The 21,842-nt window shown below is 41.8% G+C and overlaps 2 protein-coding genes across 2 annotated transcripts; both read left to right on the top strand.

The window, feature by feature from the left end:
- The first annotated feature begins 228 nt into the window (after positions 1–228).
- si:ch211-222n4.2 (uncharacterized protein LOC101885505 homolog) lies at positions 229–5,766 on the top strand. Its single transcript, XM_041960539.1, has 7 exons — positions 229–778; positions 1,810–1,857; positions 2,696–2,813; positions 3,980–4,175; positions 4,328–4,428; positions 4,523–4,582; positions 4,708–5,766. The coding sequence occupies exons 1-7, from the start codon at positions 490–492 to the stop codon at positions 4,832–4,834; spliced, it is 939 nt and encodes a 312-aa protein (XP_041816473.1). The 5' UTR covers positions 229–489; the 3' UTR covers positions 4,835–5,766.
- A 3,595-nt stretch (positions 5,767–9,361) lies between these two features.
- Positions 9,362–20,107, top strand: crkl (v-crk avian sarcoma virus CT10 oncogene homolog-like). Its single transcript, XM_041960600.1, has 3 exons — positions 9,362–10,585; positions 11,326–11,800; positions 17,814–20,107. Exons 1-3 carry the CDS (start codon positions 10,275–10,277, stop codon positions 17,946–17,948), a joined length of 921 nt encoding a protein of 306 aa, XP_041816534.1. The 5' UTR covers positions 9,362–10,274; the 3' UTR covers positions 17,949–20,107.
- The last annotated feature ends 1,735 nt before the right edge of the window (positions 20,108–21,842 follow it).

Below are 21,842 nucleotides of genomic sequence, written 5' to 3'. Positions count from 1 at the left end.
AAATTAATTGCCCTTAATTCGCCCTGTCAGCGCTTCCGAGGTTTGGTGCCGCCCCTAACAAGCTCTACCAATCAAACGGTTATGTTTAAATACCTAGCCCATGCCGCTGCCAATCCAAATCAAGTAGGCGGGACTTTGCGCAACTTGCCTGAGAGCTTTAGCTTACGGCAAAAAATAAGACCTAAACAGTTAGTTGTCACGGCAACGTCGTGTGCGGGGGGATGCACATGTAATGAGAGCAAAAGTAACTCCGGCTGCCTGAGCTGTTTACAAGCAACATACTTTAGCTAGCTTAACTAGTTAGTTGGCTGTTGTAGAACAACAATGTAGGTTAACCTGGCCGAACTGGAGTACAATGGTAAGAGGAAACACAGTTTGCGTTAATGGTGCTAGTGTGCTGCCTTGTCAACTTGTTAGCGTCGTCGCCGCTTTGCTAGCAAAGAAGGCAAGAGTGGTTCATTAGCAAGCTAAGCTAAATGAACCAAAGCAATGTCAAGTTATAACCTTCCACCGGTGCGGAATTTGCCGCAATGGACCCGAGTTGGGCGCCTCGGGAAACCTCGCTGTCCACTGCGTCTACCGGTGCACCAGCAGCTGATGCCTGCCGTCCCGTCAGCGGACAGTGGAGTGGGGCCAGGAGCGGAGGTGTCCTGTCACAGCGACGTGGACCCCCGCGTCGCCTCCATGCAGAGGAATATCCAGTTCCTCCAGCAGCAACACAAGGAGACTCTGGAGAAGCTCCATGCCGAGATAGAGTATCTCAGACGCGAGAATAAAGGTGAATTATCCAGTATGCGGTGGAAAAATGTTAGAGAATGAGCGTTTCCTCCAGTAATTTATACTTTAAACGTGTTTGTATTTGTTTACTGGAATATGCAACCGAATAATTCGGGATACATTATTAATATTTGTTGACAGTGAGATTGGAGTTTAGCCACAATATTAGGCTATACTGTACCAAGATTTAATTACTGATGGGGGGAGGGGGGTGTGATGATGTGCTCTGACTTGGCCTCACTTAGATTTGCAGGAACGTTTGTCAACTTTGAAATAGAATGCTAATTGCTAAGCTAAGAATGCTCAGTGATCAGTCTTCAGTTTTATAGAAGAATAGAGTACCAAAGAGCTCCAACAGTTAGTCAATCAGTTGTCAGCTATTAAATTAATCAACAACTACTTTGATAACCAATTATTCAAATTGCATTATTTTTTTAAGAACAAAAAGTCAGAAATTTGCCGATTCCACATTTTTAATTGTGGATATTTTCTAGTTTCTTTACTTTCTTTCTTTTCTATGACAGTAAACGTATTATCTTTGGGTTGTGGACAAAATAAAGCATTTGGGGATGTCATCTTGTGCTTTGGAAGTACTAATATTTTCACAATTTTCTGACATTTTATAGACCAAACAACTAATCAATTAATCAAGAAAGTTATTGACAGGTTAATTGACAATGAAAACAGTCTAATTTAAGTTGATGACAAAGACTTGACCGTCTCCTGATGGTGCTGAAAAGACAGACATTCAATCTAGGTATGATGGTCGCATAGCAACTCCAGGCTTCTGACGGTCCCTCAGTGGGAGGTGGACAGAGATCCGGTGTCACTGCATTGAACAGGCCACATGCCGTTCCATATAACCACATCTCACCACCCATCAGGGGACTCCCCAGTCATCCGTCTTCGCGCCATCACAGCAGTCAGGCCCCCATGGAAACATGGGCTGTTTGCTGGGACTGTGTTACATGATTGTGCCTTGTATGTGCCTTTCCAACACACACTAAAATTCTCTTAATATGGATGTTGCAGAGTTGCAGTATAAGTTAATAATGGAGCCTCCCAAGTCAAGTAGAAAAGGTAAGATGTAATCTTGATTTGCTGATGTTTTTATGTCACCCTACTGATGTTCTTGCAGGATTTGGAGTTTAAAGTAGTGGGCAGTATGGATAGAATCACAGGATATGTAATTTTATATGATGATACTGATATACAACCCTGATTCCAAAGAAGCTGGGATGCTGTGTAAAACATAAATAAATGAGTATGTGATTATTTGCTAATCCTTTTTGACATATACTCAATTAAAAACAGTACAAAGACAATATATTTAATGTTGTACCTCATCAACTTCATTGATTTGTAAATAAATGTTTATTTAGCCACAAAAGACAAAATAGTTGTGGAATGCTCCAAAAACACCTGTTTGGAACATTCCACAGGTGAACAGGTTGATTGGTAACAGGTGACAGTATCATGATAGGGTATGAAATGCATCGTGGAAAGGCTCAGTTGTTCACAAGCAAGGATGGAGCGAGGTTCAACACTTTGTGAACACATGATTGGATAAAGGATGTTAGTACATAGGCTCAGGAACACTTAGTAAAACCATTGTCACTAAACACAGAATGCATATAATTGCATTCTGTTTTTATTTATGTTTTACACAGCTCCCCAACTTTTCTAGAATAAGGGTTTTATACTGAAATATAGTTATATATCAAACAACCACTTTAATAGTTACAGTTTAGTATACAACAGTTTTGCAAAATCTCTGACAGCTGGCAAATCTCTGTCCAGCCCTTGTCCAAATAATAGAAAGGCTGTGTTCTGGATGTTAGTATCTCATGGTAGGCTAATTAGGTGTACAATTAGCTTAAACTCTAACTATCTTCATCTTGGGTCCTCTTTCTTCCAGGAATGATACACGGTCGACGAGGCATTAGGCCGCCCACTCACGGAAGTGAAGCCCGTACAGGACTCTACCTGGAGGAGCCGTTGCAGGACACGCGACCCTCACAAGACCAAGCACTAAGGTGAATTCCCATCCACTGACATCTGGTCCTTATTCAGTATTCATCTGCCTGCCTACCTCAATACTGAAGTCATGTGATTAGATTCAGAGGAATTATTTTTTAGTTTTTGTTTTTCTGAAGAAATTCACACAAAAAACAATTTGAGAGACAAAATAATAAGCATAGCTATGATGACAATCAGGTAGTGGCATTCATTATTAATTTTCTCGCAGCTACAGCAATCAGATAAGCACAGACATTTGTGTCACTCAACTGCAATTCAGCCATTAAGAACAAGAAAATGCTCATTCAAGCTGTAACATAATTTTACAAAAAAATCAGACAATATCTCACCTCATGGTATTACGGTCCACCTCTGATGTGTTGTCCAGCTCTAAAAGATACTAGAGCAAAACACTGATAAGAAATAACATGCTGGTTAAGAAATTTTGACTGAAATTAAGCAACATTAATCATACTAAGTAGATGTGAAACAGAGAACACATTGATCACCTGCAGTGATGCACCGCAGTAACAGCATGTGAAGAAGCAAAAGACAGTTTCACAAACTGGTGTTAGTGACAGCAGTGGGGAGCATGTGGTTTTAATGCTGACAGGTGACTGTCAGATATGAAGTAAATGGCCAATATGTGGTCAATTTAATTTAATCCTCTGACTAATGGTAGGGGTATCGTCTTTTTTTAACAAAAGGGACATATGGAAGGGCCCATACCATGGGTTTATTTATAAAAAAAATGCTGTACATTATTATGTAAAGTTAAAAGTTACATTTGATTAAGCATAACTTTCCTGCAGCAATTGCTTGTGTGGCTTAAAGAAAAAAAAATCACAGTCATATCTTTTTAGGTGCAAAATCCATATTTCTCTGTACAGCTAAAGCCACACATTTCCACCATCAACAAGCAGTTGATGTGGCTTTAGTGAAATTCTTGCTGTAGGTTGATCAGAATCACATCACAACTTCTTTAACACATCAGGGCTCAAACTCCCTGGAGCCTGTTCCATACAAGACATATTGTACATCTAGTCTCGTACAAACAAGGCCAATTAATTTGTCTTGATCAGTAACTGCAGGTGTAGCAACTAGGTGTTTGCAGGCAAAGCTGCCTGTAACAGTTTGTATGTCACGTTTAAATGATACCATCTCAATGGCTACTGGCGAGAAGCACTGGAGAGAGCAGCGAAATTCTGGGATCTGCCACGCAAGACCATGGCCCAGAGCTGAAGGGCGGCCTCATCACCTCATTACAGCCTCTGCGAATTCACAGCAGTCACTCCCAGCCACCACGCGCTCCCACACTACAGGAGTGTGAGGTCATCATTCGGCAGCTTTACAGTGCTAACAGTTTACAGTCTCAGGAAGTAAGTGTCCGTCATCAGACATTATTAGTCAAATTACGTTTGCTTTCCATTGTTGTGCAATTTAAAAGTACAGAATTTCTTATTTTTTATTATCTTTATAAATACTTCTGTGGAAATATTTCATGACTTTATGACAACTCTGTGCCATTTAGATTGTACGTGTGAAGGCTTTGCTGAGAGATATTGTTTTGAGCAAGAAAATCACCCCAGAAAACTACATTCTGACCAAGGCCTACCTTGTTGATGGTACCCGGTAAATATTATCATTTTTGTCTTCACCAACATGTAGTTTTCTTTGAAAAAAGAGCACAGTTATGATAAGGGTTTCTCTTCTTCATACTGTTCAGCAAATCTTCAGAAGAAAAGAAATTTCCAAAACTTGGTCTTCAAACATTTCCAGAAAAAACGTATGTTAATCTTTCTCCCTTTGCCTCTATGCAACAGATTCCTCAAACATCCATAACCCTGTGTTTATTGCCTCTTGTAAACACTGCTGCTCATGTCTAAAATCTGCATACTTTTCCTTTCCCAGTTCTGGATCCTCTCAGTCTGGAGTGGTCCTCCCAGCCCTCAAACAGAGCCTCAGCTCCACCATAGCAGAGAGACAGAGGAGGACCCGTGCTGTGCAGAGAGACCGCTTCAAAAGAACAGTGCAGTGACAGGAACAGAAGTACCACAGTGTCAGCTACATGCACCTCAGGACTGGGGCTTTTCAAGCTGTTCAGACAAACCAAACCAACAAAAACTGAGTGTAGAAGAGTGGAGTAAATTCAGTTATGGATATCTTTATGAAGTATCCTGTGATTAGATTTTTTTAAAGATGCTATGATGGGTTCAGAAACGTACTTATGAAGGACAGGTAATATGTAAAGAGAAAAGAAACAAAAATGAAGGTCTGTTGGCGTAAAAGCTTTTAATTTTGCACACAAAAAGATGAAGTCACAAATCTAGCTCTGTACTGGGAATTGTACATTTATTTTTATCCCTTTTCAATAACTTTTCACCATTTTCTTTAACTTCACATTGGCTGCTTATGTTAGTTTCGTTTTCACTGCACATTGGTTGTAATTCTGCCAAAATTATGGTGGAATTGTTGTATTTCATATACTTTTAATGCAGCTAAGTATTCCAAACTTTTATTAGTGCAAACAACCAAAGTTAAACCTCCAGAAGCACACGCAATTAATGATATAGGATACGCCACCAGGCTTATTTCTTAGGCATGATTTGTATTGGTTTGTATTGACATTGTATGGAGCACTGTCATGTTTTAACCTGCCCAGCATTGGCAGTCATGCACCTACAATACAACTAATCGCGACAATACAAAACTATTAAAATGTCTTAACACAAAATAGCACTGTCCTCGTGTTCTTTCCTCCCAGGCTGGTCCCTCTTCTTCTCACAGAATATGATTCTTTTTGTTTTTCGTGCAGTTTCCATGTGCCTACGCTTATGTAAGTTCTGTGTTTTATTGTAATGATGAACAGTCAGGTCATTGAGGATGAAAATGGAAATGTCTTTCACTTTTTGTTTCAACATCACAGACTTGCCATGCTGTGATTGCAGCATTTCCTGCATTAACATTTTGAGGTGTTCCACAAGTTTAGACATGTGTAGAGTTTTGGCTAAAGCTATGAGCAAGTGTTTGCTTAAAAATTGTAAACAGAAGACATCAAACTGAAACATGAGGAAGATAAGTCTCTGAGGACAATTTTAACTTCTGTTGTGATATTTGCTGTAAATAGCATTAATATTTTTTTTTTCATGGTTCATCTTCTGCAAAAAGAAATTTAATTAAAAGTCGTAAACTCAAAATAGTGTGATCCAGTTTAATTGTTCTCTTCTTGGAATTCCTCGCTGGTTTTAAGGCATTATTATACAGTCATTGTTAAGAAGCCAATACGTGGAACCACTGTCTTCACCTTTTGGCAGTCATTTCTAACTGAGATGGTATACAGCCTGTGAAAGCCAACAAAGTTTAAAAGCACCTGGCCTAATTTCATAACATGTATCAAAACCTTGCTTCGAGTTGTGCAACAGCGTAGGGCAGGTTAAGAACTGCACGCAGCCAGGCGGGGCAGACAATTCCCAGCATGAACCTGGCTTAGCATACTCCACCTCTACAACCTTTAAGAAGACATATCCATTCATGATCAAATGATTTTACAGTAATCCGGTGTGTTAATCATGGCATACGACTTAATACTCATGCACACGCTAACATGGAAGTTACTGTGTGGTCGTCTCGTGAAGGCTCTACAGTAAATCACATCTGAAACTGCACCTCTCAGTGCCAGCTCTTCTGTATTCACCTGCACGGAGCCCACTCTACTCCGAAATTACATCGACACTTTGTCAGCAACATCTCATGCAATAACTCTGACTGTACCATCAGTGTCAACAACAATAGATTTAGGGGATGGCTGACCCAGCAGGCTTAAAAAGACCACTCAGCAACTTTGTTCAAAGCTCAACTTCAACACATTCTACAAATCCACATCACCAAGCCTCCACAAGGTGCACCCCCGGCATGACTGTGTGGTTTTGGCTACCTTTCTAATGATGTTCTTCAACTCTCATGTGCCTAACAGAATGTTCTTCGCCAACATTGCTGTGTTTTGAGTGGCTACATTTCTAAAACATAATGTGCAAGAAAATTCATTGCTATAATGGTTCAAATGGAAAAATGGTTAATAAACCAAGAAAATAGTTCTACATGCTTTGCAGTCCCTGAGCAGTCTTGTATTTTCTGTCAGCTAGCCGGGGGGTAATGGTTAGAAATACAATCCTGTGCCTAAGGGCCACTGATTTTGCTCCTAAAAGTTTCTGTAAAATCAGAGGAGGAGAGAGCAACATACCCCTTCTGCTCCTTGGCAGGAATTGTCAAGGTAGCCTTGTATGCATTTGTGCTCCGCCGGATGTGCTCGAGGCTACAGTTGTGCTTGACAGCTCTGTGTCTGTCAATTTGTACAACAGTGTAAAATGAAAAAAACAAAACATCTCAAGCTTTACTGTTATGTCTAAAGACAGACGCTATCTCTTGCGTGCACCCACTAGATGGGGGTGTTTCTGAAGAAACGCTTCAGCGAGCATCCATTCACTCAAAGCCTTCAGATGTTTGACTGCAGGTTAGGCACAGGTGTGACATAACTGACCTGGTCCGCATTTCCAAAATCTCACTGATTCTCACTTTCTTGATTTTATTTAACTCATATTCTACTTGGAGTTTGTGCATTTAGGGTGGGGTCAGAAATGCAGTTATATATATGTCAAAAGTATGACCTCTCAAAAAATCCATCTTAATGCGAATGGCTGTCATAACATTGTGGTAGCAATACGTGTGTGTGTGTGTGTGTATGTCTGTGGGGCTAAAACCAAGGTTTAAACTAATAGTACGGTTAAAACAGAAGTCATTTCTGATTAAATTCACAGTTAAACAATATGAGTTCCTAAATATCAGCATTTGTATCTTATACTTCTGTGGAGGCAGAGGCCTCATTTGTTTGTTTGTTTTTTCTTTCCAATTTGTTGCATCACTGCGTCTTTGTTGAAATGTGGGAATTGGCAGGCACCGGCCATTAAGACCCAGAGGGTGCATATCTATTAACATTCAGACAGTGCTGCAGTGATGAGAGCTGCTCGGAGCCAGCTGCAGCCTCATGAGGCACAGTCACTGAAACCTCAATAACAAGAGGAACAGAGCCACCACGTTATACATTCTACTTTCATCAATGAGCAGAAGTTGCTCTGCCATATTAGACGGCTCGTCATGCTCAGTCATCACCCTCTAACACATTCTTTTGTTTATATTGCTCTTTATTAGGGCTTCTGTCGAGGCACAGTCCCCTGCATTTAAATTCACTCTCTCCCTTTCAGCATATTGTGTTGTGGGTTGGGTTGGTTGCGGAGCTCCAAATCGATGTGTCACAGTCCTGTGCCAGATAATACTTATGATGAGATTGAACGAAGGGGGAAGTTGGAGAACAACAGGAAATGAAAATAGGGAAATATGTAAAACTTTTTACTGGTGGCATGAAATAACTGTTGCCTGAGCAAATATACTGTAGTTCACAGTTCAAATATATGCGCTACGCATGAAGCCACAGTCAGCTGCAGACATGCACTATAATAGGCTGCAAAGAAAATCCTGTCATAGCTTCACATTAGAACATGCACACGTTTAGTAGGGCAGCCTTTCTCCTCAGGGAGCCCTTCTGATATGATTGAGTTGTCAGATATCAGTGTCATCACTTGTAACAATTGAATCTGCAATCACTCATTTATCATTATACAGCAATAATAGTGAAATTAAACTCTTGGTATTCTGCTCAGGGAACCCAGTGATCTCGGCTGTATGAACATAAAATCTCAAATTATTCTGACATATCTATAGAAGTGTGCAGTGGAGGAAAGTTACTGAGTCAATTTGCCTGTACTTTTACTGTTTATGCTACTTTATATACTTTATATACTGACCTCAGTACATTTTAAACACTTTTTGACGGTATATTTAGCTGACAGCTATAGTTACAGCTTACTTTGCTAGTAAAATATGATGCATTGTTGTAGACTTAGCTCCATCCCAATCAACAGCAAAATGCTACTCACGATAATGTCTAAAAATTAACAATCATATAATATAATATATGAAAATACAACACTCAGAGGAGCCATTTGCCTGCGCAGCCAGCAATTTTATTTTTGAAGCTTATAAATACTTATTAGTTTTGCTTATACTACTTTTACTTGAATATGAATCACTTATGTACAGGGTATGGATGTAGAAGATCATTTGAGATTTATCAATTTTTTTACGCAGATATAAGGATTATTATTATAACGATGGTTCTGCAATCAATCAATAAATAAAATTAGCTCTTTTTCACATTTTAAAACGGCACTTTGCTTCAAAAAAGCAAAAGCAAAATGGGACTGTCCGAAACAGCACCGGGTCGTGCTGCTGTTATAGACAGGCCGCTTGTTTGCCCTGTGATGATGAAATCGCTGCTGGATTGTTCTGTCATGGAAACATGATTGACACCTCGCTCCCTGCACGGGGGTGGGAGGGGCTGTCCGCGGCTTCGTCACCCGCCCACCCCTTTCCTCCTCCTCCCACCTCCCCCTCCAGGCGTCAGTGACGTGCGGATAGAAAGCGGGACCTGCCCTCCCGTCGCCATTTTTCGGTCTCGTACTCGCACTTCTGCTGGCCCGGGAGAGGGGGGGGACGAACAGAAATAAGGGAAAGTATAAAATATTGAGCCGTTAAGCCGGGATCTCTCGTGAGCGGTTGAGAATGCACGCGATTGCTACAGCGGAACGCATTGGCTCCTGAGATGCACGCGCAGGAGACGAGCCGCTGCCGTGAAACAATTTTTTGTGTGAAGACGTGTTGCGGGCCGCCATTTTTTTGCTGTGCTGCCTCAAAAGTCTGTTCCGACTCGAGAAAGAGGATTCAAAAACGCATTTCCATGACGTGTGCCTTATCGTAAGATCGAGAAGATACAAACTAATCATTTCAGTTTCCGACCCGCGGCTACTGGCGACCTTTGGCAGACATGAGGATTAAACAGACGAAAAACTAAGGCCACCTTTTCCGCTCTCATAACTGACACTGACTGGAGGAGATAAATTATTAGAGAATAAAGAGAAGAGAAGCCTGGTGTTTTCTCGGAAGGCGGAACGAAAAAGGGAAGCTTGTTTGATCATTTGTTGCTTCGGTCTCCGTCGATGTTCGTCTGTCGTAAGTTTGTATTTTTTGCTATTTTGGCCGCTAAAACAATCACTCAGCCATTGACTGCTGAACACGGGAACCGGACTGCTCCGAAGTTGGATCAAGCCAGTCGCAGCCTGCCTCTGAAAGCGTCAGGTTGTTTTGGTTTTTTGGCTGTTGCCTTTTTTTAATCCGAAGTCTCCGGAGCCTGCAGCGTTTGTGCAAAGCCTCACAGGGCGACGAATGCCCTGCCCTGCATCTTCCAAATCCTCCAATTTGCTGCGATTGGCCAATCCCAACCACGCAGAAGCGTTTTAACTTATTGTCTAGTCTGTTTTGTAATTTTCGTCTCTGTAGACTCATATTAACTTATTTTTTGAACAGAAATGTCAACTGCTCGCTTTGATTCAGCCGATCGGTCCGCCTGGTATTTTGGACCTGTGTCACGACAAGAGGCGCAGAATAGGTTACAAGGACAGAGACATGGCATGTTTCTTGTTCGAGACTCGTCGACCTGCCCCGGCGACTACGTGCTGTCAGTATCTGAAAACTCCAAAGTGTCTCACTATATCATCAACTCTTTGCCCAGCAAGAGGTTTAAGATTGGCGACCAGGAATTTGAGCACCTGCCTGCTCTCCTGGAGTTCTACAAAATCCACTACCTGGATACGACCACGCTGATCGAGCCAGCCCCCAGGTATGAAAGTCACAGAAATACCTCTCTGCCAACTATCATGACAGTGGGGAGACCATGATGAAGTACCACAGCCCTATGCCTTATAGATAGCATCAGACTGGCAAATCTAGGTTAACTAGGCTGCCTATTTTTATCAGAACTAACACACTTTCAGTCAGACCGCAGTAGCCAATGTGCCATGAAGCATCCAGTTTGAAACTGGTGGACACACAAGCTCCATCCCCGCACATCCTGTTCTGTCTTCAGTCAGGATGTGATGTGTCCCAGTGCCACCAGGCTGGAAAAATAAATGATCACCAGCCAAGATGCTGGCAAAGCTCATGGTTTGTATGTGCTCTCGTAGCAATGTTTGCTGACATGCAGCCACAACTCCAACTAGATATTACATCGAGCTATTTCAGCACTGATGATGGTGTTTTTGTGTCTATGTGTCATTTTTTTCATATCTTGCTCCAGGACATTGGGTACTAAGATGGGCATTAAGATTGTTCCTTACATAAGCCTTTTTTTCTTAATACTTGTGTGTGTGTGCCACATTTAGTAAACATTCATGTGGAGGTGTTCCTTAGGGAGCACATGACTCACTGTATTTGCACTACATTGGATATATATATATATATATATACACACACACACACACACACACATCCTGATGCCATTCAGCAACTTGACATTTGCCTTCTTTTTATGGTAACCACAATGTGTCTCCTTCTTTTGGCTCTTTATTATAATCTCTCAAGGTACCCAAGCACAGTGAGTTGTCCCATCCTGCCCATGGTTGGCCCAGAGGAGAACCTGGAGTATGTGCGGACTCTATACGACTTCACTGGCAGCGATGCAGAGGACCTTCCCTTCAAGAAGGGGGAGATCCTCATCATCCTGGAGAAGCCAGAGGAGCAGTGGTGGAGCGCCAAGAGTAAAGAGGGACGTGTCGGGATGATCCCTGTGCCCTATGTGGAGAAATTGGTACGACCTTCGCCTCACCCTGGCCAGCCTTCCCACGGATCTCGCAACTCCAACAGCTATGGGATCCCTGAGCCCTCCCACGCCCTTGTCCACGCCTACGCCCAGCCCCAGACACCTTCACCATTGCCCCCTGGCACCCCTGGAGCAGTTATCACCCCTCTACCGTCCATGCAGAACGGCCCCGTCATGGCAAAGGCCATCCAGAAACGAGTGCCATGTGCCTATGATAAGACAGCTCTTGCTCTAGAGGTACTGTAAAGTGAGATTTCACTTTTTCTCACCTATTTCTTTTAAGAATGTCTTTATTTGTCACATGACCAACATGTCAGATTTTTATTCAGTGCTACCTTTTGATTTGTGTTGCAGCACCATCCCATAAATCTCCATCTGCCAGGGGCTCAACTTGTAGTATACTGTTCAGTATAAAGGTTCTCTTACCACCGAGCTGAAAAGCAGTTTTCTGCTGCGGTTCTTGTTAGAAGTTCTAAGCCTGTATTACCTCCGACCTTAGTGGTTGAATGTGGTCACAAGTGTGCTCTGTTGCACCTGAGAGCACACCCAGCAGTGATGAAGCTGTACTACCGTGTTGACGCCTTTGATTCAATATTTATTCCACATTGCTTAAAAAAAACATGCATCCAATTGCAAATTGTTTAACAAATGACACTTGGGTCTAGCCTAGGCTTGCTTGCACAAGTAATTATGAATTGATGAATACTTCTTAAAAATTCTGCAGTGATGAACATCTGCTGCAGATGACAATAATTTTAAGGCTGACAGAAGATTTAGGTTTTTTGTTCATCTCATCCTGACTGGGGTCTGTAGTAGGAGATGCTGTAAGTTTTCCAGGTCAAGCATATAAATGTTGACCGTATCAAGCAATATGCCTTTGCATGGAAAAAACCAACAAATGGGACAACATAATTCATTTATTTTGAGTGTTGAACTTTTTATTTTTGAAATGTCTCAAATTTTTCTCTTTTTCAAAAGATAGTTGTACACTTAAAATAATTCGTATAGAGACCATCCATTTCATAACTAAAGTGGAATGTTTCTAGTACTGCACAGTTTCCTGTAAAGTGTAGCTGCAGCACCTATTGAAAGTGCAGTAGCGCATAATGAGAATGGAGGGAAAACACGTACAACGTACAGAGTCACCACAGCGATCTTGCTGATTCTACATGTGAAAAGGTCTTAAGATTACTTGCGACTCTACTCCAGTCTTCTTGACTGTGCTCTCGCTGTGTGGTCACACCAAAAGATCATAACCAAACAGCAGCCACTCTGGTCATTTCCTGCTTGGTGCGGTGTGACCAACTGCTTCAGAGAAAGTCTGGCTTACCCAGCTATTCTGCAGAAATTGAGAAGTCAGACTATTTGCAGGTGATTTCTCTTGCTGCTCTGAGCCCCGGCATCATGCTGATGGGGTGGTGGGATGGTTTTTGTTGCCAGTGTTCACTGAGAATGAATGAATGCCAGACTTATTGTTTGGTGTTAGATGGATGATAAATGTAAAATACACTTTGGCAACTATAAATTGAAGGTGGATGGGGACTCTGTGGTTAGACGAACCACAAACAGTCATTTTACCAGTTGTCTCTGGCTCCCAGTGGCCCAGGCTCAAGCTTCCTGCTAGCCAGCTAGCTGCTAAAGAGGCAGCAGCAGCTCCGTCAGCAGCACTGTTGTTTTTCTCTGCGGTGCACTCCGGCTAATGCAGATCTGCTTTAGCTGTGGCAACATGTTGAAGCATGTGTTGTAATGCCTAATGCACACATCACGTATAACCTGGAGCTCCAAAATGCCCCACTCTGAAAGCAGACTGGGCTGTGGTGATGCCCTTAGGGGAAAGTTGAACATGAACCGTTTTAGTGGATGTAGGAAGTAAACTAGGCCTCTGCAGCTGGGCACAGTGAAACACGACGTTCCTATTACTCTTGTACAGAAATGAGAGTATAAATTTGGACCATGAGCAACGCTGGTGAATGGTACTCATGTTGAAGATTAGACAGCTCCTGGCATTAGTCCTGTCCCCTCTGCTCTCTCCTGGGTCCCTTTTTCATAACTGTCAACTGATAACAGTCACCTCAGAAAATACCCCAATTCCTCAGACAGACCTGAGTTGAATCGGTCTACAAGGCATGGCAGCTGGCCTGGGTTTGCGTCCTCTACTGCCCATCTTTTGTCAACAGCTGCATTGAGTAAGGATGGAAATTTCTATTAAACTAAATGTTCATTTAGCCAACTCCACAAACAGCAATAGACTGTGCAGTAGAGAAAGAGGGAGCGTGCACAATTGGGCAAGCAAAGATATGTGAAAACTGAAACTAAAACAAGACTTTATTTGGCACTCATGCCATACCTTATAATCATAAGGTGTAGCTGTGAAGTGTATGGCACAAAAGTTGCATACTGGAGTTTAGATATACATGCTGTATGAATAGGTTGAGCACATGTTGTACTGTCATTCATGTCAAACGTGCTCCACCTAAAAAAGACGTATAAGTCATCGCATGCTTCTTTCTGTTCCGGAGCGCCCTTGAGTAACCAAAGAATATCCCAAACAGTGTTTCACATTAACATGTATAATTGCTGCAGCACAAATGCATTTGAATCAACTTTTTTATCAGTGGTCAATGATTCTGATGTTTGCTTCAGTTTTTAATTGTTCAACAAAAGTTGGAGACGTCCCAACCTCCCATGGGTGTTTTAGCTAATAAAGATATTTTGTGCTTAATCACTATTGCTCATAGGAAGCCCAGTTAATTGAAACTCTTTCTCTATTGTAAGCCAGTTGCCAAAAAGGCCCGCTGTTCTGTAAACACTAGAACTTGCTCATCTCGCAAAATGCAGAGCGGCTGTGAGATACAGTACTGACGTTGCCTCTTTTTCAGCAACACTTCTCAGGCCTACGTTACCACACCTCAAAAGTGCCGCTGTTGTGAAAACTGTATCTGAACTTCCATATTTTGCTAATCCTGGGGATGAAGAGAGGCTGTTCTAACTGCTTCAAACTGATACTAATTCACCACTGTGCAAAACAAAAGATCACATGAACCATTGAAAGGAAAAATGTGATGCAAAGTTCATCGTCTGTCCTATAAAACATACATAGATTTTTTTTTGTTGTTGTCAGGTTTTAATTCTCAAAAGTTTTCTCGTAAAATAAATAAAGAAACTATAAGTTCATTGTGAACACATTGTGTGTAGGTCCTGACCAAGCTGAGTCTGTAGATGTGTCATAGTCTTTGCTGGTTTGTGTCAGTGTGATACATTTTGGTTTGTGCACCTCATTTGAGTGTTGCTCTAGATCTTAGTTTATGCTGTTTGGGGATGTCAACCAGGGTATTAGAAGTTACTGCAACTTGTGGCAGTGACAAGCTTGAACCTACAGTTGAAATGCTTTGCAAAACATTCAAAGCATCAACTTGGTTGGTTGGAAAGGTTCAGTTGTTCACAAGCAAGGATGGAGTGATGTTCACCAGTTTGTGAACACATGATTGTATAAAGGATGTTACTGCATGGACTCAGGAACACTTCGTAAAACTTGTCGGTAAACGCGGTGCATTTTGGAAATTATTGCATTCTGTTATTAATTTATGTTGTACACAGCGTCTCGAGTTTTTTGGAAGGGTTGCGACACAATGCAGTTGGTACTTGGTACTGTTTTTATTGGCTGCAAGTAAACGAGTAACAGTAGGTGCAGAAGCGGTCTTTCTGGGTTTTTTTTGCACCCTCTTTCTATCCAGCAGGAGCAGTGCTGGCTCTCATATCTACTGTGCAGCTCAAAGATGGGCTGGACTCCTGATAAAGATTCAAAACTCAAAGCGTTCAATTAGTTAAAAAAACTGCTGCTGTGAAAGCTGCAAAATATCTTATTTTCATTTCAAGTTTTTTCATTGGAAGTGTGGTTTGTAAACGGTCCCCTGAAGACCAGGAAATAGATAATAGAGACTCAGGGTTTTCTTAAGACTTGTGTGCTGAATTACAATCCAGGTACAATTGGTGCTGTTCTAGGATGCTGTTGCTCCTCCTCCTTGGCATCGTCACTGGCTTAAAGTCCTTACTCAGTTGCATCTCCACTGTCTGCAACAATTTGACGTTTTAATGAACTAATTTGTTCACAGTTGTTTCTAGCTATTCTTACAGTGTCTCAGCACTTATCTATCAATATTTTACATTAATTACACTTTGTAACCAAGGATTTTTAGGAGTCTGTACTCCTTAAATATTCTCTCTTTAAGTTTTGGAATAGAAACTAAGCCTAAATAGATGGAGCCTAAGTGAGTAGGTCGTAGATGAAGCACAAATCCAAAATCCATTTTGCGTGAGTAGAGTGTTGTGAATAGTTAAATCAAAAGAAGGAAGTCACCAGAGTCCCTAGAAACCAATCACTAGAGAGAGACTAGCTGAAAGCCTCGTATTTCTTCTGGATGTTGTGGTCTAAAACGCATACCGTGCGTCGTCTCATCATGTCTCTTCGATTGGTCTCAGTCTTTGGTTCAGAGTAGATCATAGCTTACAGCAAAACCCTTTAGTTTTGTACTGTGGCTATTCTGGGGCCTCTGGGGTTCAAGAAGCAGAAGCTGTGAGTCATTATTTATTCACTTCAGAGACAGGCAGTCCAGAACAAATGAAATCAGGTTAGAGATATTAGGCTGTTTTTTTCATTTTTATAGCATAGCACTTGTCTGTTTTTCAGAATAGTTTGATTCTTTAAAGTGGTTATGCTCCAATTTATTGTTTGGTCACAGCTAATTTGATGTATTAGAACTTGTAATTCTAGTTAGAAAATACTTCAAAGTATTAGGTTAACACGGACTTATTCTTCCAGATTTTGTTTAAAGTCTTCATCACAACCAACCTCCTCTGAAACTTCATGGAGATGTAAAGGTGAAAACGTGTTAGGTGGCAGTTATGTTTTCTAGCCTTTATTGAATAAAGGTGATAGCGATCTTTTTGCACCACGCTGTTCATTCAAACAGGCTGATCCCAGTTTTTATCGTTCTTTGACAGGCAGGTTTCGCAGAAGCTTTTTATGACTGAGTAGCATTCTTGTGATTCTGGGGCAGCGTGAAGGATTATTGATAGAGATAATGTCGAGGACTGGATGTCCTTGAAGCCTCATTCTGCAGTTAAAGCTACAAATGGTGTGCCCTCACATTCACGTTTCAATCACGGTTTTGACGATGGAGACTTTTCCCTTCTAATCCTGATAAAGAACATATGGCTTTAACAGATTGGGGTCACATTCAGTGTCACAAACCCATCTGAGCGGCAGCTCTGACGTCTGTTTAAACCACAGCGTAATGCGTATGTGGAGCTCTGACAACACCTTTTATTTTAAAGTGTGTATTAATAAGTCTGTTGTGCTAGATGTTGTGTGCGCTCACACATGCGTTGTTAGTGTAGTTGGGAGCTGGTTTTAAATAAAAATTGGCCACGTACCAATTGCATTTTGTTTCTCCCTTTGGCTATGAAATGTGTTGACCCTTAACTGTGCTATATTTTTCTTGTCTCATTTTATGTGTATCGTTATCGAGTCTTGTGCAGCAGTTAATCTCCATCTTAAAATTCAAATGAACCCTGTGACTCTTTTCACTTTATCTGCAGGTGCATTATGTGGACTTTTGAGTTTAAATGTGTTTGGCTGAGGTGTGTGTAAACTGACTTCAACTGTGTGTTAAACTGTTAAGTCATTATGTTGCTTCATTAATTATGACATAGCAAATCAAGTCTAGTGCAGCCACAAGTGACCAGAGGTTACATGTAGACATGAAGTTAGAAAAGTCTTTACAGTTGGATTTCTTTTTTTTATGTGTGCTGTGGTTTTGAGGATGACCGTTTCATGGCTATCATGATACTATCACCTGTTACCGGTCGACCTGTTTACCTGTGGAATGATCCAAACAGGTGTTTTTGGAGCGTTCCACAGCTTTCCCAGTCTTTTGTTGCTCCTGTCCCAACTTGTTTGAAACATGTTGCTGCATCAAATTCAAAATAAGCTGATTTTTACAAAAATCGATGAAGCTCATGAGGTCAAACATTAAATATATTGTCTTTGTACTGTTTTCTATTCAGTATATGTCAAAAATGATTAGTAAATTATCATGTTCTGTTTTATTTATGTTTTACACATCACCTCAGCTTTTCAGAGTCAAGGTTATATGTAATGCATGTCATTTTTAAACTCACTCATAGATTTATTGCAGACCAGCCCTGCTCCTCCTGTAACACTGCCTCCTGTCTCTCTCTCTCTCTTTAGGTTGGTGACATCGTCAAGGTTACACGGATGAACATCAGCGGCCAGTGGGAGGGAGAGGTGAACGGACGGAGGGGCCTCTTCCCATTCACCCATGTCAAAATCATAGACCACCAGAATCCGGATGAGAGTGACTGACCTAAGAGTTCGACTGAACCCTCTCGCCAGTATCGACCTGCACCTGAACGTGCTGGCTATCACCACCTTTCCCGCCAGCGTCGCCGGTCGGTTACATGCTTGCCTGCTTGGGGCTGTACAATGATAGCGACCCCTATGTTGTTGCCAACCGTTGCAAGGCTTACTGACTGTTTACAGCTTTGGACTTTGGATCCAAACTAAAACCTGACCCCACTTCTCCCAGCTCCCTTCCCCATGTCTTGGTTCTAGGCTGGGCAGTGTTTTTGCATTAGAGTCCTTTTCATTTCCCGATCACTGGGCATCAGTGTGAGTGTGTATGTGTGTGTGTATGTATAAGTGCATGTGTGTGTGTGTTCACAATAGATATTTACCACATTACATCATGACAGGTCCGGTTTTTATTTGATTCTCTGAATATTTGTCATGTTTGAAGTCTTGGGGACTTTAGAACGTGTTGGTGTGCGTTTGTTTCGTTGATGTGAGGATATCTGTACGAAGTAGGGAGATGCAATGTCCCTACGGACCTGGAGGAGCACTGAGGCAGTGAGGAGCTAACCAGCCAGTCAAATGTTATTTCTCCAAACAATCAAGTCACTGTTGTACCTTTGCCATCTCACACACAAGCACACACGTACACACACTTATTGGCCATGAGCTATTCAGGTTGACAGGGTTTTTGATGTGCATGTGATGTGTGACTGGAGTCAGGTGGAAGCAGGACAGATGGGTTTGAGGAGGATATAGCTCAAGTCTGGCTGACAAGACTTAATTTATCGTTTGTTAACAAGACATGACACGGTCATATGTGATTTCATCTCTTTTTTTGTGCCACACGATCAACATTTCATGGAGAAGATGTATGGTAAAGAGGTGACTCTGCATGTCCACGTGGTACCTCTCTTTACTGTCCTTCCCATTATTTTAAAACTAAAAGGACATTGCTTAGAGATTAGCAGGTTTTCAGTGCCAACAGCACCAAGCACTAGAAGATACGTGTCAACTTTCTGCATAGGAGCGCAAAGCTTTGAGCAGGTTTTCAAGTCAAATAGCAACGGCAGTCGCCCCGGGGCAGCACTTCCCACAAGCATCTGACTACAAGGCTAGCTAAAAATGCAGCGTGGGCACGAGGACTGTAGGCTGTCCACTGAGGTGAGACGCTCCACTCAGTGGCTTAGGTCTGGGAAGGAGGGAATGTCTCAGCAAGCCAATGAGATCCCGTCAATGCCTTTTTCAGAGAGTAAGATAAATGCATCTCTTAGCGCATGCAATCCCCTCTCTAACCCTATGTTTTAATGTGATGTTACTCTTGTCAAGTTAGGATTTCAACCAGCTTTATTCCTTAAATATATGGTCTGTGCACAATTTGTTTCCTTATGCAAACGGACCCCATGTCGGAGTTGTGGAAAGCATCTTTGTTCATATTGTGCTGCAACCAGTTCTATTTGATCAGTAGGAGCCGAGGATTAAACAGTTGCGCAAACAGTGCCGACCGCTAGATTTCTGCTGTAAAAATGAACTATTTCACCCCCCACCCAGTGCTTTCCGTTCAGATTGTTGCTCAGCCGTTCCCTCAGAGTAACATTGTGCAGCTTTTAGTTGTATCCCAGTCTTCTTTTGTTTCTTTGTTAGTTTGTGGTCCGCTATTAAATCAAGCATTTTTTGTTCAAACGAGTGATGTAATTAAAAGTACCTACGGTGACATTTACAAAAGGGAAAAATGCCTGCTGGTTGCCTCTGTGCATGACCTCTTGGCCGGGGAGATGGTTCTACCTGGCCAAATGCTGCTTAATGTCATTTATGTCCTTATTAAATAAAGGTTTCTCTTAATTTGATCCCTCCTGGTCCGTGCAAACAAGCCAGTGTGGGTTTTCCTCATCAGACTTAATGAAATCTACTAATTAAGCAATACACCCTGATTATCTCCTTTCTTGAGGTGAACTTGCTTTTCTCATGCTTCTGAGTTGTTTTGTAATGGCATTAACAGTATTACTGTGCTCTCTTCCCATATTCTAGGAAAGCCTGTCTTTTACTTAAGAATTGAAAATTGTGCCTTTTATTTTCTTATACCATTTACATGTGTTAATATTTCCCATGGTTAACACCTGTGCTGGTATTGACCCTTTATGTACAGAACAAGTAAATAAAATTTACGTCTACTTCTTTAAGCTGCTCCGCCTGGTATCTCTGTCCTCTATACGCGTGTTGTCTCTTTAACACAGATGGCTGGGTGCGGACGTGTTGGCAGCAGCCTGGCGTCACAGGTTGTGTATCTAGAGCACAGGACAGTTGCTCTTGCTCTAATTTTTGACAGTTCCAGTTTTGATTCTGGCTGTGCCCAGGAGAAAGGAAGCAATTAATGAATTTTAATGAAGTGCTAATAAAGGAAAGTCAGCTGACCTAGAGATGGGGGAATGGAAAACTTTTCAAGGGCGATGTTTCAGATGGGCATGTTTTGTGACTTGCTGTTTGTTCAGCACTTTTCAAACCAGGTGCAAATAAATAAGTATAATCCAATAGGTCCTAAATATGTTAATATGATAGCAGCCAGGTATCTGTTGACTGTGCCACTAAAAGGTGAACATGTTGTCATAGAAAAAGCATGACCTTGTTGCCATAGTGTAATTCGTTTGTGTGTATGTGCGGTATAAACAGGCACTATTGGGGGACAGGCTAAATGAAAGAGGATTCCAAGCATTCACAGTGACCCTCCTCAGGGACTGCTCCCATGTGCGGCAGCCATGAGCATACATGCATCTGTAGTCAATTTACCATGAGTGCAGAATGGTACCGTTACACACATAAAGCCAAGGCATGTAGCACGTCTCTACAAACAACACGTCTGAGACCGCTCACTCATTCGTCCTGTAGCAGCCTGGAAATACTTGCTTATCCCTCACCACCATGCCATCCTAATAACAAGATGCGGTGGCTTATGAGGTTTTATAAAATTGTCGGAGTGAATGAATTTTGGATCAAGTATGGCAAGTCACAGAGACAAACTTAATCAAGTTTAAATCACAGCTAATGCTCAGGTTAGAATGCAGATGTTTGTTGAATTACATGGAGACGTAATTCTACGTTTTAGACTTAAAAACTGAGAAAGTTAGAAACACTAGCAGATGAAACGTAGCAGAGGATTTATATAACTCCCTTAATCTTGTTGCTAAACTTCTCTTTATTCGTCTCAGTCAACCTTCTATTCACTAAAAGTCGGGAGACTGAAAAGATTCAGATTACATTAGCACGGATGTCTGGATTTTTTTGGTATAAGGTTTTCAAATTATGCCTTTTACAGCTATTCCATGACTAGTGAAACTGTGTATTTAGTCCCTGGATGCCTTGTGCCTTGTGTGTGAGTGTGTGTGTGTGTGTGTGTGCGCGCGCGCCTGGTTAAATTGCCATTAAAGCCAATCAATGTATTCCTCTGGACTGTGATAGGCGGTGGCTGTGGCGAGAATGACCATAATGAATCAAACTTAGCTGAGTCTCTGACCTCTCCTCAGGGCACAGTGTGTGTGTGTGTGTGTGTGTGTGTTAATGGATGTGTGGCACGGTCGATGAAGGCCTTCCTACAGTCCATTACCACCACCACCCTCAAACTGTACAGTATTTGGCCTACAGAGGTGGATGCACAGTGAATGTGTGCTGTCTAGAAATACGAAGATAAATGATTTCCGTAAAAAGGAGGACTATATTTTTGTGCATAAAGAAATAAGAAACACTGCCTTTGAACTGGAGAACATGCAGGTTTCTTGTTCTTTGGTTGTACATGAACACACCACCTCCCTGTTGAAGCCCCCTGCGTTATCAGTAACTCTGGAGCCACAGCAGCCCTCACAGAGAGAATAACTGACACCATCAGGCTGATCGTAATATTTGTCAAAACTAAGCCAA

Source organism: Chelmon rostratus, chromosome 19 (assembly GCF_017976325.1).
Source record: "Chelmon rostratus isolate fCheRos1 chromosome 19, fCheRos1.pri, whole genome shotgun sequence".
NCBI lineage: Eukaryota > Metazoa > Chordata > Actinopteri > Chaetodontiformes > Chaetodontidae > Chelmon > Chelmon rostratus.
Note: the sequence above shows the minus strand (reverse complement) of the source record. Positions and strands in the feature narration are given on the sequence as shown.

Excerpts from the sequence above, each read along its gene's own strand:
- si:ch211-222n4.2 (XM_041960539.1), top strand. The coding sequence starts at position 490 with ATGTCAAGTTATAACCTTCCACCGGTGCGGAATTTGCCGCAATGGACC. Across the intron at positions 2,814-3,979 it reads TCACAAGACCAAGCACTAAG|CACTGGAGAGAGCAGCGAAA; the intron begins GTGAATTCCCAT and ends ACTGGCGAGAAG. Across the intron at positions 4,583-4,707 it reads CAAACATTTCCAGAAAAAAC|TTCTGGATCCTCTCAGTCTG; the intron begins GTATGTTAATCT and ends TTCCTTTCCCAG.
- crkl (XM_041960600.1), top strand. The coding sequence starts at position 10,275 with ATGTCAACTGCTCGCTTTGATTCAGCCGATCGGTCCGCCTGGTATTTT. Across the intron at positions 10,586-11,325 it reads CTGATCGAGCCAGCCCCCAG|GTACCCAAGCACAGTGAGTT; the intron begins GTATGAAAGTCA and ends TAATCTCTCAAG. Across the intron at positions 11,801-17,813 it reads AGACAGCTCTTGCTCTAGAG|GTTGGTGACATCGTCAAGGT; the intron begins GTACTGTAAAGT and ends CTCTCTCTTTAG.